Below are 17,458 nucleotides of genomic sequence, written 5' to 3'. Positions count from 1 at the left end.
TCCTCACATTTACCTCTAATCTGTTAACCCTCATAAAATGTCATCGCTGGTGATTATAAATGTTGTTTTGAAATTTAACTTTTGTCAGGGTGCTTTCATTGCTCTTCAGAGAAGTTATCCTTCTAACAACCGCTAGTGTTAAAAGGAAAGTTGACATAAAATAAAAATTCTGTCATCATTTATTTATGTCAGTCAAAACCTGTAAACCTGTGAAACTCAAAAGAAGATATTTTGAGAAATGTTGCAGTGGTTTTGTGTCTGTACAATGGAAGTCAATGGGACCCCAATGTTGTTTGGTTGCCAACGTTCTTCAAAATATTCTCTTTTGTGTTCTGCGGAAGAAAGAAAGTCATACAGGTTTGAAATGACATGAGGGTGAGTAAATGATGAGAGAATTTTCATTTTTGGGACAACAACTGGGTGTGTAATTCATCCCTCACATTTGTGCTACAAATATACTATAAATGATATTAAATGATGAGGAAAAATAGTCTGGTCAAACTACCTCCAGGTGTACTTGTCTTAAAGTGACTTTGAAACCACCCTGGCAACTGTATAGCAGAACCTCAAACACCATAGCAACGTCATAATCCTACCCTGGCAACCGTGCCTAACACCTAAGCATTGTGCCGTTGAGGTTTGCATGGGCAGGCCACTCACATTTTCTTCTGAAAAAATCTAGTTTCACTCTGATCTTCAAAAAAACAGCGGGGAATCATATCAGTAATACATGCCAGACACTTCCCCACCTTCCCAGTGGCTGTCTCTTTGGCCTCATCTTTTTCTTTAACTTTCATCCCCAAACTTTTTCCGTTTATTCAAATCTAAGTCAGTATAAAGCTTGACTTTTCTTAGACACACTAAACAAACACAATGGGTGGTGATATAGCCCCCAGTACAGCTAACGGCTATTTATCATGTCTTTATACACCCTCCTCCAAGGCCCCAAGTTTGTGGATCACCGATTGTAGCGCAAAATTGTTTTTGAAGAAAAATAAAACCATGTCATGCGCACTGCACATATTTTCATTAATTGACATGCAATTCTGCATCTTAACAGAAATATGTTTTGGGACGAACTGGGGAATTTGTTTTTTATCTTTGTTTAACTCTCATTCACACCCTCGCTCTTTCTCTTCCAGACTTGGAAAACTTCAAGACCCACAGGCGGAGTTCTGTGTCTGTCAGGGAAGGGCAGGGGGTGGTGCTTCTCTGCGGCCCGCCCCCTCACTCGGGAGGTCAGTATTCGCACCCCTCTTATCTTTTTCTCTTCTTCTTGCACTTCAGTTCACCTTTCATATTCTATTTAATGGGTTAATATACTGTATGTCAGTGGGTGTCTCTTTTCAGTATTTTTTGTTTTAATGTTTTATATCATGTAATGATATATACTGTGTTTATATGAATGATGTGTCTGTGTTTTATGAATGTTGTTTAGCATTTAAATGTGTAAATTGCTACTCTTGATATTTGTACAAATAGTAGCTGTAAAGCATGGCAGATGATTTGGGGTAAGATGTGCCAACTAATAACTGTTTCACAATTAAACCGTTTTGTATAATAAACCTTTTTCCACGCTGATGAATAATTTGCTGCAAATTAAGACATAGGAAAGAGCTGTTTGCATTTATGTTCATCTTTTTATTTGATATGTAAATCATTTATATATTTCCTCAGGATTCAATTTACGCCCCGAATTGTGGCGCTCGGCCACTTTTGGCGAAGTCATATTTTTATGGCCCTATTTAATAGACGCTTTCTTCTAATTTCAGTTGATAGCAGACATGTTAAATTATAATTAGGAATATTAGTTTTACCTCTATCTCATTTTCCCTTGCCTAGAGGACAATTTATAAGTAGAAAGTGGTGCAGCTTACCCCACTCTCCCCATCCCTCATGGTTCCAGAGGAAAGGTTTCTCCGGGTCCCTTGGTACTCGGCTGTCCAATACACAGATCATATAATCCCATCAGCTTCTCTCAATTCTCTGACAGCATGTGTAGGCAAGCCCGGCCGCCCTCTGGAGACAGGGCTGTTTGTGTGTCTGCCCTTTTTCACCTTCACCTACCTCCCTATAGCGTGAAGTAGCATCTTTCCCCATACAGAATGAGGGATGCAGGTCAAAAATCCATACATCATGATCATTATCTTCCTGCATTACACAAAGACTGTGAAACCTAGTGAGAGGTAGCTGACTTATGTGTATCGGCATTCTGATTGTAATGGGACAACATAAGTGATTGATTTGGATATACTACATATGCAGCTACTCATACAAATAGAGCTTTTCACACAAAGCGTATGGGAGACTCCATTCACCGATACAGGAATGACACAATACTCTGTCCTGCTGTTAGTCACATGACAGTTTAGTCACATATTGAGTTTTGTGCTGTTTTAAAATCATTTGTGCTTTTTAAAGCAGGTTAACCAAGAAACTTTTGCAAATTAAGCTAAATTGCGAAATCACACCAGTATAACCGAGGACTTTTCCCAAAACATGACACTGTAAAAAAACATGACCCAAAATGTTCTAGTGAATGATTGCATCGAAATTTTTCGGTTGGCTCAGCTGGTGTTTTTTATACATGTTTTATTTGTGGCAAAACTTGTGGCACAGGCGTTTGTAAAATTTACAACGATTCTGGTCTGGTCAGTGTAATAAACATAAATATACATAGCAAACACAAATTCTGATTTTTATTGGATTATTGATTTAATAATATTTTTATAAACACACAAATTTTGTTTCAACACAAAAAAATTTATTGGATTTTTTAAATTAGGTTTCATTATTGATTTAATATAAAAATCTTTATTTAGTAATTCTTGATTTTAAAATATTTTTTAAACATTTATACAAATGAATACAATTTAAAAAAATCTTTATTTAATAATTCTTGATTTTAAAATATTTAGCTTTCATTATTAATTTAATCATTTTTATAAACATACGTACAGAAATTCTTGATTTAAAAACTCTTGATTTATTAAAAAATATTTTATTTAATTATAAACCATTTTAATTGGATTTAATTTCATAGTTGATTTAATAATAATTTTTACAAACATATACACAAATTCTTGATTTAAAAATATTTGTGTAAACATGTATACAAATTCTGTTTAATTATGATTTTTTTTATCGGATTAATACGTTTCATTATTGACTTAATAATTATTTTTTATAAACATAACAATTCTTGATATAATAATTCTTGGTTTTAAAATAAACATGTTTACAATTTCTGTTTAATTATAAACTGTTTTTATTATATGAATAAGTTTCATTATTAATTTAATAATCACTTTTTATAAACATATTGATATTTATGATATAGTGGTGTTGTCCGCTTGTTGCGGTGCATTCTGGGATTGTTTTTTTCCGTAAAGGATGAATGCAATGCTGCCTCAGCAGCGTATCTTGGTAGACAGGCCTTTTTGGTCTATTATGGCTTAAAATGCTGCCTATGGAGGTATATCACTAGGTTCTGGAAAAGACCTAAATACCCTGAACCATCAGCTGGAAGGACATGAAATCTTTTCCTCCTCGCTGGGTTGCCCCTCCCATGTATTTCCCTCTAAGTTTCCCAAATCTCTGCTGAACAATTCTTCTCTACCTCCAACATGAAATGTTCATTAACTCTGCCATCACTTTGATGGCCTCCATCAATTAAACCAGCGGCATGTGATTCAACTGCTTATTAATGGTGCCAACAGTGTTGCTTGTTAGAGGAAATGCTTTGTTAGCGTTTATTGCAGAAAAGGTGCTTTTTCACGTGGCCTTTTTGAAGTGTGGCGTGGATCCAAAGCCTTTTTGTAATGTGAGCTAATTAACAGTGTGAAGGGGGGTTTCCTGAAAAACTCAAACACAGTTTTTCCAAAAGAAAGTTGTTTTTGGTTGTTTTTGTATTTTTCAGTTACGTATGTGTTACAACGGATGTACAGTTTAGTTGTAATATTCATATTTGTAATATTCTGACATTTATTGTACTTCATGGGATCTAAAGGTATTTTAGCTCTATAATGGAAATGGTGCAGAACAGACAAAATTAAAAATTGATATTATTTACAAATATCCCTTGCTTTCAGATTTAGACTGACATGGGGATTATTTGAGGAACACAAAATAACGTACACAGATGCTTGTTTCAAATGTCTTTACGTAAGCATTTCTGGTAAATGTTGATATTAAAATATTAAGAGATTAGAATCAAGATTATACAGTTTATTGTTGACTAATATATGCTAGTAATGCCTATATTGATCTATTTTAGGATGAATTCAATATATAATCCAAAACTATTGAATATCGTGTATAATTTATCTCTTAAAGTGATTGTTCACCCAAAAATAATGTCATCATTTACTCACCCTCTTGTTATTTCAAACCTGTATGAATTTTTTCTTCCATAGAACACAAAAGAAGATATTTTGAAGAATGTTGTTAACTGGCCTCCATTCACTTGCATTAGATTTGTGTCCATACAATAGAAGTGAATGGGGCCAGTGCTGTTTGGTTACCAGCTTTCTTCAAGCTATCTTCTTTTGTGTTCTGCGGAAGAAAGAAAGTTGGAAAGGTTTTACATGACAAGAGGGTAAGTAAATGAGAAAATTAAAATTTTGGGGTGAATTAACAGTTTCCTGATCTGCTAGCAACAAGTTTCTTCAGACTAATATCTTAAAAGTGCCAAGATCTTAATGCTTGAACAGGAAGTGGTTGGTTCAAAGATGTTTGTAGATCTATTTTGAATGTAGTAGATGTGACCAAGAGTTAGTCTTTATTTCCAAGAAGTTTAATCAAGTTTCTTACTAAAGAGTTTTTGACTCTAATCCAAAATGGAGCAGGTGAGCAGGCGAGTGTTAGACGATCTAAATTTGGCAGCTTCAGCAAGCAATGAGCCAACAAAGAAACCAGATTAGTGGGAAAGATCTAGCAAGTTAGATAATTGGACATAATGGATTTTTCCCATTCATGTGCCAAGCCTCAAATTGTTGTCATTTTTTATTCAGAGATTATAATGCGTTGATTTAGTGGTGATGCAACAAGAGTCCTATCTCAGCCATTTTCCTTTTCTGTACTCATTTTAACATTTAGCCCTGTACATATTTACAGTTCCTTGAATACTGTCATGTTGTCTACAACAGCGGTTCTCAATCCTGGTCCTCGCGGACCCCCGCTCTGCATATGTTGTATGCTTCTCCTACCGCTTCGGAGGTTTGTTCAATATGCCCGTAAGAGCCCTGCGAAGTAAACATCACTAGATATTCTGCCATAATTCCAGTTCGAAATGGGCGTATATGTTCCATCCAAAGGGAACTAAGCGTGACTACGCAAATCTCAAGATTACGGTTAAATAACCCTTCAAACTTCCGTAGTAGGTTTTGTCTGTGTGAGGACGCTGTGTTCGTGTTCTTAAATTAACTTCAGCCGATTTCCTGTGTGCAGTGAGTAGAGAGCAATGAACACTGGTCAGGGAGCACGTCAATCGGAACGATTCATTCATTGAGCTCTCTTCTAACGAGCTGGCGATTTAAATCAGGTGTGTTAAACAAGAGAGAAACACAAAATATGCAGAGCGGGGGTCCGCGAGGACCAGGATTGAGAACCGCTGGTCTACAATATAGTGTGAACTGCAGCACTGTGCGTGCAATATATACATCAAATTGCAGACTAGCTGTGACAGTAATATTCCTGCCTGTTTTCACTATTTATGTTTGGTGCAAAATTATGAATGATACCTTTAACTTTGTTTTCTTTCAAATTTTTTGTCATATTCTGTTTTTTTGTGTTATTTGAAAGTGCAGCTTGTAAAGATGTCCAATTTTCGTATGTGGGACAAGCCATGTTTTCTTTTTACCAGTAAATATGTGGACTCCCAGTAAAAAAATCCAGAATCTGCAGTCGCTACGTTTGCTTTTCTTCTTTGCCTTTGATACTGGTTCACAAAAATCCTGTGAAGTTCAGAAACTTGTTGCTTGTGTTGCATTTACTGAGGTGTTTTTCTCACTGTGTAGATGCTGGTTCGTCAAAGCTTGCTTTCAGCTGTCCTCACAAATGAGATGAAAATACATTTTGGTGGTGGAGCGCGATTTATCTTTGACTCCTGTAAGAAGGAAAAGGGAGAGCGGAACTGTCTAGAAGGGAACTGTGATTACTGAGTTTTCGTGTAAGCGCAATGCATCTGGGTTTGAACAGGAAGGAGGCTTTTGCGTGTTAACTTTTATTATGTCCTTGTTTTTGTGGCACCACGGAAGGAAAAGTATGGTGGAAGAAGGCACGGCTTCTTGTGTTAACTTTACAGAGGAAAAATAATCCTAAAGAGTTTGCCGTAAGAGTCTTCCATACGAATGTAAGAGAGCTATTTCTAAAAAGTAGTTGGTGGCCACAAAGCGATATCGGAGAAAGTTGTTCAAAGCATACAAGTTGGGAGAAATCCCAACACAATCTCATGGCAATTCATAAGTAATTTGTTTCAATTTGCACGATCCCATTTGGCCATTTTTTATGGTTTAGAATGATCCAATCTGATCTCACTGGATTTTTTACAAAATATCTGTTTTGTATTAAGTGAATTGTACAAAACATATTTAATAGAAAAAAAACGATTACCTGTTCGTGGTGAGAATGCAGATTGTACAAAAACGTACGGATGAGATTGCTGTGAGATTGTGTTGGTACGATCTTCATTCTTGTGCATCATACAAATTCCTTCGAAATAATCACTTATTGCGTTTTCCCGTGAGGTCGCGTTGAAAGTCCCTTGCATTAGTTTATAACAATGAACAGGAGGGGGAGTTACATTACGATCATGACGTGCAACAAAGAAAGAAAAAACAATCAATTAAAGAGTAAATATTACAATGTCCTTAAAATTACATTTCATGTGTGTAATGTTGCTATGTATGAATGTAAGCAGTCTGCAGAGTTGTAAAGCCGAAAGTGAACGAATAACAAAGTTATTGGCTTGGGACAAAAGGAGTCGACTCTGAATCACGTGAACGAGTCGTCTGTCGTCCTAATTTCAGTTCCGGGTCGGGTTTGCGTCAGTCCGTGTAATGCCTGCCTATGTTCCATTCCTACGTGTTACAGGAGAACGTTTAATATCTAATTACTTAAGTAAAAATAATCAACACATCAATCACTCATCGAAATTCTCGTTAGTGCGGTTCTAATTTAGTCGTGGATAATTACCGCTGTAGTTTTTCATCAATACCCATTACAAATGTGCTCTCCAGTTCGCGTCCTCTTTCAAAAACAGTGACTACTTTGACAGCTGACGATAATGTTGATTATTCATGCCATCAGTCTGCTTCTCCCCCAAGCATCCTCCATAGTCACACTTGGCAAAGTCTGTGGGTGGCGCAATAACGAATGAACACGGCGGCGTAGTGCTATTTATTGCCTTCTGCACTGGCGGTCTGAATGACTGGCTGCGGCGTTAAGGGCTCGTACGCTGCAGAGAACCTCTCGTCAGGAGCAGAGGCCTCCCTGCCAGAGCAACTGTCTGGGGAAACATACGGAGAAGAAGACAGCTGGCCCCCCGCTTCCTTATGCTGCCTGCTGCATGCCGAAGATGCGCTTACACATGCTGATTGAGCTGTATAAGATCCACTGGCAAGGGAGATGGAGAGAGAGAGCGTGTTGACTGTTACGCTTCGCCAATACAAATGCGATGACACATGCGTCCACGCGCAAGAGCGTCGATCGCATATTAGTGCACCAGACCCCCCGAGTGTGTATAAATTTGTGAGCTTGTGACTCAAGACTGTAAAACCAAAACGGATCTTTTCCAAATCATCTGCATATTTCTTTCCAATTTCAGAGCTAACGGTTTTGTGAACGTGTAGACCACGGATTAAAAGTGCGATGAATAAGCTCTGCTCTATTTTTTGGAATAAAAAGGTTTCTTTAAAAAGATCAATTCAACTACTTAGATATTTTTAACATTTTAACAGGTTAAAGTCAATATAAAAAAAGGATTATTAAAGACCCACTGAGGTGTTTTTAAATGCACAGCTTCACTGAAGAAGGGAGTGTAGGAGGGACATATTGATTGGCCATTCCCCCTTTTTAAAATAGCCAATAGTAATTAGTTTACCTCCCAGCCTGGAATCTAATGGGAAGCAGAATGATGTTTTAAAAATCGTTGATCCGTATTGATTGTCAGGTGTGAATGCTTATATCTACTAAATGTGAATTTTGTAGACCTCCTTAAAACATATTTATACTAAATTCATACACATACAAAAAATAATGGGGATTCTGTGGTAATTGTGGCGTGAGAGGAACCAGGCAGAGAGTAGATCCAAATGCAGTTTAGACATTTAATTAAATAAGCAAAGACAAAAAAAAACCAAGGTAATCCACAGAACGAAGGAGACACAAAAACAAAGCATGACACTGGAGCATGAAACAAAGACCGACACCAAACAAAGGAAACACTAGGGCTTATATACACTGGGATAACAAGGAAACAAGAAACACCTGGGGAAACTAATTAACAAGAAAAACTACAAAGGACTACAAACATGGTACACAACAGGAAGTGACAGAAAAGTTCACAAAGACAGGGGAAACACGGACTGGGATCGTGACAGAGTCCCCCCATCTAAGGGCGGATTCCAGACGAACTGGACCTGGGCTGCAGAGCAGAGGCAGACCTGAGTCGTGGTCAGGCGGCCAGGGAAGTGGACCTGGGCCATGGTCAGGCGGCCACGGAGGCGCTGGCAGGGCTGGAAGCCACGGAGGCACTGGCAGGGCTGGAAGCCCGAGCTTGGTAGCCATCTTTGCAGCGGGCGAAGGTGTGGCAGCGCAGTACACCACCCAAACACATCCCAACGCCGCAGCCACCACCAGCAGAGCAGACTCCCAGAACAGGACCTCAGGAGCAGGCACCTCTCGGACCACCGGACTTGATACCGGACTGGACGCCGGCTGCTGCACCGGACTGGTTCCCGGCTTGGCGGCCATGACGGCTGGAGACTCTGGCTTGGTGGCCATGACGGCTGGAGGCTCTGGCTTGGCGGCCATGACGGCTGGAGGCTCTGGACTGGCGACCATCTTGCGAGCGGGCTCTGGACTGGCCATCGGAGCCCGAGGCCTACTGCCCCCTCCAAAAAAAGTTCAGGGGCAGCCTCCTCCTCCTCCACCTTGCCCACATGGACCCGCTCAACGCCACGGCCAGCTCTACAAAGTCCACAAATCTCCCTTGAGAATCAAACGGGGCAAGCTGTGATTGAATGGGTTCGTTTAAGCTTTTACGGTAAAACACCATGAGTGACTTATCTGGGTAGTGGGTTTGTGGAACGAGATCCAAAAAGTCCTGGGTATGATTCTCAAGGGAGCGGGAGCTCTCGCGGAGCATAAGGAGGCACATCGCTGGGTGCCAAAACACTGCTGGATCCATAGTGGTCGGTCTTTCTATGGCGTGAGAGGAACCAGGCAGAGAGTAGATCCAAATGCAGTTTAGACATTTAATTAAATAAACAAAGACAAAAACAAACCAAGGTAATCCACAGAACGAAGGAGACACAAAGCATGACACTGGAGCATGAAACAAAGACCGACACCAAACAAAGGAAACACTAGGGCTTATACGGGATAACAAGGAAACAAGAAATACCTGGGGAAACTAATTAACAAGAAAATCTACAAAGGACTACAAACATGGCACACAACAGGAAGTGACAGAAAAGTTCACAAAGACAGGGGAAACACGGACTGGGATCGTGACAGTAATAAAAATCTCTCAAGTATTTCTTTGTAGTGACAGGGTTAAACTTCTCCGAATACTTGATGACTTTTCACACTACTCAAAGATTTTTCACAGAACTCTGAATTCCATTAAGATCTACAGAAGTGTTTTGAGATGAATTCTTTCATGAACCTCATTTAAATTGTCCGAACCTCTCCTTTTAAATAGCGATATCTCTCTGTAAGCGTTAACATGTAAGATATTATAAATACAGTATGAACAGTGAATACATGAGAAGGGATTTGGTACCATGTATTATGGGGTTTTATTAAAGACATCATTCGCAGAGTATTTCATCATAGGCCCTCTACTTAACATCTGGACATGCTGTGAACAGATTAATTAAAGTCTCTTACATTCAGAGAGTGTGGAAAATCACCCTGCGCTATGAGGAACAAATGTAGTACTGTAGCTGCTGTATAGATGAAAAATGACTTAAGTATACTTACTATTGTATTTATATAGTAAGGTTAAAAAACGCTATACTGTAGTATCTATGAATTTTAGTATTAGTATTTTTTCATGTGATGATCTGTCAGTTATACTACAAAGCAAGGTGATAAACATTTTAGGTTTAACTATATTAAAAGAACAGTTCACCCATAAATGAAAAGAAAAAATGCTTCATAAATTTGATTGTTCTGTTGAACACAAAAGAAGATATTTTGAAGAATGTAGGAAAGCAAACGGTTCTGGGGCACTTTTGACTACCATTGTCATTCTTCCTACTATGGTAGTCAATGGTGGCCAGGAACTGTTTGGTTACAAGCATTCTCCCAAATATATTTATCTGATCATCAGAAGAAACAAATTTATACAGATTTGGAACAACTCGAGGGTGAGTAAATGATGACCGAATTTTAGTTTTTTATCTGTTTACGTTATATTATATTGTTTGTCATGCCTGAATTCACACTGAATTATTGATAAAACTGTTTCAAACAAAAAAGCATCTATATAACGTTGTATTAACGTTGCTTGTAGGCCTTCACATAAAAATAGTTATTGGTTATTGCTTTCGACCTACTCTCATCTCTAATACTGAGTGAAACTAATGCAGAATTGACTTCAGTTTATTCATTTGAAATTGGATCCATAAAGTATCAGCAGGCAGCTCCTCCATATCAAATTCATCTAAAAGAGCAAGTGCTGTATAGAGCGCGAATAAAAAAAGTTTACGTGCATCTTTACTGCCACGTTTGTAAGGTTCAAATCTGCAGAAACCTTGAATTAGCTCCTGTCTTACGTTGCTATATGTGTACCAGTAAGCAGCGTTTCCCTCTCAGCTGGACACCAGTCACACGTTATGATGTCCCCACGGCTCCTGCTAACAAACACCGCACAACCACCCGTACGCCGATCTCTTGGTTCTTGTGGGAATAACTTCAGGCCTGCAGGAATACTCTGCCACTCATTCTTAACAACAAAACAACTGATTATGCGTTAGGCTGCTGGGCTTAAGATTAGGAGACTTAGGAGTTATGCTTAGCGCTGTCTGCCTTGCATTATGTCTGTAAATGAAATTTCTCAAAGCAGTCACTATGAAAAAGCATTCATTTGTTGTGTTTAAGCAGTTTACCTCTGTTTCATTGAACCCTTTATATTGAATAGTACAGCAGCGTATTAATAACAACATGATTTTTATGTGTTGCAAGTGCTGTTTGCAAATAACACGAACCATCTTAGGCTGGTTTAAACGACATACATAGAAGTTTTGCTTTAGCAGGCAGCGCTAATGACACAATTTGTGCACGAGAAACAAGTTAGCAAGGACAAAGCATGTGTGTTAATAGAGAGCTGATAAAAATGGCTTCTACAATGTAAAACTTTGCTGTAGTTTTTGCAGCAGGTTTGCCAGTAACTTACTGTAGATTTAACTACTACTTAATATACTTTCCAATTAGTACTGTTTTCAATTACATGAATCAAAATTAAAACACTTTGACCTTTGAGATTCAAAATGAGCAAGAAGAGACTGGCATTAGAACAGCAACACTGCAAAAAATGACATTCTTCCTAAGCATTTTACTCTTGTTTTCTGTCAAAATATTTAAAACTTCTTAAATTACCATACATTTACATAACAAGAAAAGTGACCCAAGATATTTAGTCTTGTTTTATGAAAGAATAATATATAAACTAGGTAAGTTTATGCTTAAAACAAAATTGTACATTAAATCAACAGTAAGTTACTGGCAAACCTGCTGCGAAATTACAGCAAAGTTTTACAGTGTAGGAGTTTTAGATTTACTACAAAGTACAACAAGACATCATCTTTTGTCCTCCATTCCTCGGGTTATCATCTCACATCCTTGCGTATCCGGAAAGCACACACTGTACGACGATTCTAGAGGTTGAGTCAACTGAGAACTGTCAGGATTCTTTACAAAAACGCATCCTTCATCGCTGGACGAGGCGTTACGGGCATGAGTAAATGTTTATTTGTGCGAGTGACTTCAAAAGCGCCCCGCTCCTTCAGAAATGTGCAGCGTAAACCCAAATCATGACTTCCTGGCTCCTTCAGTCAGGTCACATCAGTCACGCACAAGCAGTTGAGCGGCTGCCACCTCCACTTCAGACTAGAAAGCTCACAGCTCTCTGCAAACAGAGGCCATCCACGTAATTCAGGCCGGGGGTGTTTTAACTGAGGCAAGAGACTTGGAGGAAAAGATAATCGACGTTACAGAAATGTTATAATTACAGCTGCGAAAAAAAATTAAGGGACCATTTCAGTTTTTCTGAATTTAGTATTTATAGTGTTTAGGTAAAATGATTATTTGAACTACTTACAATATTTTTCCCAAATTTCAAATAAAAATATAGTTTCTATTTGCATTTATTTGCAGAAAATGAAAACTGGAGAAACAGGTCAAAATGACAGAAAAGGTGCTCTGTATTTTTTCAGACCTCAAATACTGCAAAGAAAACAAGTTCATGTTCACTTTTAAGCAACACAACAGTAATATTTGTACGTGTATTTAAAGGGATAGTTTGTCCAAAAATGATAATTCTGTCATCGTTTACTCACCCTCTTGTCATTTCAAACCACCTTGACTTTCTTTCTTCTGCAGAACACAAAAGAAGATATTTTGAAGAATGTTGAAAACCGAACAGCGGTGGCAGCCATTGACTTCTATTGTATGGACAATGCAAGTGAATGGCTGCCATCGCTGTTCGGTCAACAACAGTTTTCAAAATATCTTCTTTTGTGTTCTGCGGAAGAAAGAAACACATACAGGTTTGACATGACAAGAGGGTGAGTAAATTATGACAGAATTATCATTTTTGGGTGAACTATCACAGTTTTCATGTGACTTGTCATGCTGTCAGTCTTTCACATTGCTGTTGAATGACTTTATGTCACTCCTGAGGTTTGATTTTGTTGAAATTCAACAGACACTGGACAGGAATGACCACAATACATCTAGAAATGATGATTAAATGAACATTTGGAATGGTCTCATAATATTTTCCGCAGCTGTATGTACAATTATTACTAAATTTGTATCCAAACAGGGATATTAAAGTAACACTATCCAAATTTCGACATCAGCAGATAATGTAGTTGAATGATTTTTTATTGAGAAACAGAAGACTTCAAAAGCAAAACAGCGAACGTATCCTTTTGTTAGGGTTGTTATCTCGAAGAAGCACTTGAGATATTAATGAAGTCTTCTTTGTGATCTGTGTCCTCGCCTAATTGTAAAATGATTGAAGTGGAATTTAACAAGACTTTGATGTTACTCTAGATGATCATATAAAACAGTCTGGGTTTGGTTTACAGTGTCAGGTGTGCGGGTCTTCTGTATGTCTCAGAAACCGTGTTGTCATTAGGTGAAACATTCAGTTTTATTGGAATAAAAACACAAACCCAGAAATGCACCACACTCCACTGATTCAGCATCGCATTACACAATAACTATGTTTAGTGTGGGAATGTGGTGCAGCTGACCTCGATTCCTAATGGAGATCGGTCCTTTCAGGTGTAGCGAAGGCTGAAATCGCTTCTTTTTGCAATCGTGCTAACAATGGACTGGATGGAATCTGCCCCACAATCTTGCGGGCTCTTAAGAGCACAGAGCATATGCGCTCCGTCTGGAGCTGTTAACAGAGAACAGGAGGATGTAATATTCTTTAGGCCTTCAGCAAAATGCAGACTGTACCTTCAGGTTTTGCCTTTTCTGTGTGACAATGCTAAACATTAATTGTTTTCAGTGAATCAAATTCATTATTTCATTATTTATAAGTTTATTTATTAGCTGTGATTGCTACTTGGTTGCAGGTGGCATTAGGTGACATTCCCATTCTAGAGAGAATTTGATTGGACGGAAATCTGCATAGTGCAAGCTGAGTCATGAGTTTATTTGCTACATGTATCTGCCAAGTTAATCTAGTCTATTTTTAAGGCTACACATGCTGTTACAATTATTCGTGACTCCCCATGCCAGGGCGTGAAAAAATATTGATATTTAATCATTATATTTAATAATTGATTATCTCTTGAGTCATAAGTTAAAATGACAGGATTCTCTTCTCTATCCTATTTACTGGTCATTTATTTATTTAAGTAATGATTAATTAATCGGGGGACTTTTTTGATATTTTTGCCAAGCATAAAGCTTATGTGATCCCAGACATGGCAATTAAAAATGCATACTGTTGTCACAACAAGTCTCATGTATTATTAACAGGCGATGATCAGGCAGCTGTGATGCTATTAAAATTCATCAGCGCTTGCATCGATAATGCACGATTAAGAGGCGGATATGTGCATCTTTTCATAGAGGTTTATTTCCTGCTCGCGGCACGGCAGAGCAGAAACATAATGAATGGGTCTCTTTGATTGGAACTGAAACTGGCGTTTGGAATGATAGATGGCGTCTTTCGTCTGCTTTGATATTTTTTCTCCATTTCATCACCTTTGCAATAATGCTTTCTTACAGCTGCAATAAATATGATGAAGGCGACTGTTTCTCTTTGTGTTGGTGATGCATATGGGAGGAAGAGAACTCTTTGGCAGATAGACTGTTTAATCAGCAGGGCTACGAGAAACCTAGCCTGAGGTCTGAAACATCTTTTCTTTTAATTGTAGGTCTCATCACTCTGTCACACATGAGCAGTACTTGTAGAAGCGCCTTCGATTATTTTGAGCCAGATTACAACATCATTTTATGTTAATGGTAATAGTGGAAAGAATATAGATTTTTTGTTATGGATGAGTCTATAGCTGCTTAATTTGTGAGAAAATGATCCAGCGGGAATTCTTAACTATTTCACTAGGTGGCTAATTTGCATAAATGTGTATGTTGTGAATTGCACAAAAATGTACGATAACGAGAAAAAAGTGGGCTGTCAAACGATTAATCGAATCCAGAATCAAAGTTTGTGTTTACATAATATATGTAATATGTACTGTACTATGCATATTCATTTTCTATTTATAAACACAAAAACATACACATACATGTTATATTTAGGAAATATTTTTATTTATTTATATTTACCAATAACTGAAAATATATATAAACGTTTAGTAATTTTTATATTTGTATTAAATATATGTATGTATGTGTATGTGTTTATAAATACAAAATTAATATACACAGTACACAGACATATATTATGTAAACAGATTTTTTTCTGGATGCGATTAATCGCGATTAATCATTTGACAGCCCTAGAAAAAAGGCAATACTGAAGCCCCACCCCTAAACCTAACATCAAGTGCAAAAGCAAATCACACTAAAACATACGAATGAGCCACCTCATAAAATAGTTAAGATTTTGCCATAAGATTGTGTTAAAATATGTCGATTTTTGTCTTTTCCTAAGACTTATATGGTCAGAATATTAAACATTGGCATATAACTGGTGAGATATGAAGAATAGCTTGCCATTTTCTTTGAAGCCATCTGTGAAACAGACTTGAGGAATACAGCCTTTACTCTTTACAACAAAGGTAGCTGATAGCCGTCTCACTAGACTTCCCATTTGAGCTTAAAACTGATAACTGTACAGTATATGTTAACTCCACAAAACCTTGAGTTTCAAGAAACCCCTTCCCTTTGATACCCAAAAAGTTTTTTTCAAACTCATCTTCAATACTCTCCATGTGTCCGTACAGTTTGCACAAATCCTATAAGGTGTATTTGTTCCCTTTTCATTTTATGTTGACTCCTCTGCTGGCTTTTTGCAAGCCCGGCATTCCTGGTATAATGCAAACTGAGTTTTGTCAGCGTCTGACAGGCCCCTCCAGGGACCCTTCAAATTGAAGAGTCGTGGCTTCTCACAGAGCACGCCGAATTTCAAAGTGAACCTTGAACATTTCACATAGTGTAAGGTCAATTCAGCGTAGCATTTATAATCTCTTTTAATCTTTTATTTTTTGGGAGAAAACCAGCATAAAAATTGGCTTTATTAGGGAGGTTACACAGGGGGAAATGTACAAATGTATAGTGCTTATGTACTATAATACTTTTTTCTAATTCATTGATTCATTTCTCAGGACCTCACTAATCAAACAATATAAAAAACATAAATCTAAAAAATAAAAAGACTTTTATTTGCCATTCCTAAGCCTTATTTCGTTTTTTAAATCTGTACTTTTGCAGCTGCGGTACTATAGCAACTTACATTTTTGCTTCAGAAAATAAATGAATAACATTGTGAGAATTCATCGATCGTATGAATGGCAGGATTAAAGTCAAAAACCGTTTGCAATGTGCGATAACACAAAATCTCATTACGCTTCTCAACCCTTGACGCGATTCCCGTATACCTGTGTATGCAGGTATTGTATCTCTTGCTAGCAACTTATCAAACAATTGCAAGGCATGCCTCTAACAAGAACCGGAGATATCCGGCACCTCTCCCTGCTCCCTTAATGCCACACGATTCTTACCTTGTCTCTCAACCCCTGCCTTAACAGAAGATATGATGTTAACTTAGCTCTCAGGGCTCAGCAAGGGGGAAAACCAAGCCGCTCAGACTCCTCCTGCACTCGAGATAGCCGAAGCCCATGGCAATGGATTAGATCAAACTGTGATAAATGACCGGTTCCCAGGCAGGAATCCTGCAAGACTGTTTTGTTTAATTAGCTAACAAGTGAGTGGGTTTGATTGGGCTGAGCCGGGGAGATGCCACGTGTCTGTCGATTAAATGCGCTGCCAGGGAGCTGCTGAGTAGAACATTACAACCTTCTGCAAATGGATTTACCATTGACAGCACAAATGGAATGCTCACATGCCAGCGTGTCCAGGCAGCCACAAAGTGGTTTGTTTGAATAAGACGTGCTCCGGAGTTTACAGCGGCGTTGAAAGGGGGGCGAATGGAAATACACATTGGCTTATTAATGCTTCAGTGCATTGGTCCTTCACAGATGTGGTTTTGGTTGATTCGATTGTGAGTTCGCTTATTGGATTGACAACCGATTTCTTTATTGCTGTTACGAGCAACGGTTTGATTTGGACTTATGCAAAACCCTTATAGAGGTGTTCAGTTTACATTATAGCTTTTAGACTAGGCCTATAGATAGAATGTTTTAGATGGGACTATACACGGAGGAAAACGATTTGTTGCTTTTTTAAAGCTGAGGAGACTTAATGGAGAAATGAAAATACAGAAAACACAATTAATGTGTTTAGTGGTCTAGGTGAGAAATGTTGGAGTTCATATTGAGATTTATGACTTGATTGTATACTT

At 38.1% G+C, this 17,458-nt stretch overlaps 1 protein-coding gene across 3 annotated transcripts in view; it reads left to right on the top strand.

The window, feature by feature from the left end:
- Positions 1-17,458, top strand: part of cntn4 (contactin 4) — a 133,226-nt gene that overhangs the window by 62,231 nt on the left and 53,537 nt on the right. For all 3 annotated transcript variants that reach the window (XM_057338898.1, XM_057338897.1, XM_057338896.1), the window contains exon 5: positions 1,143-1,238. In XM_057338898.1, coding sequence (XP_057194881.1) covers positions 1,143-1,238 — 96 coding nt within the window. The remainder of the gene's footprint in view (positions 1-1,142; positions 1,239-17,458) is intronic.

This window comes from Triplophysa rosa, linkage group LG7 (genome assembly GCF_024868665.1).
Source record: "Triplophysa rosa linkage group LG7, Trosa_1v2, whole genome shotgun sequence".
Taxonomy (NCBI): Eukaryota; Metazoa; Chordata; class Actinopteri; order Cypriniformes; family Nemacheilidae; genus Triplophysa; species Triplophysa rosa.
This window is presented reverse-complemented; position numbering and strand designations above follow the sequence as displayed.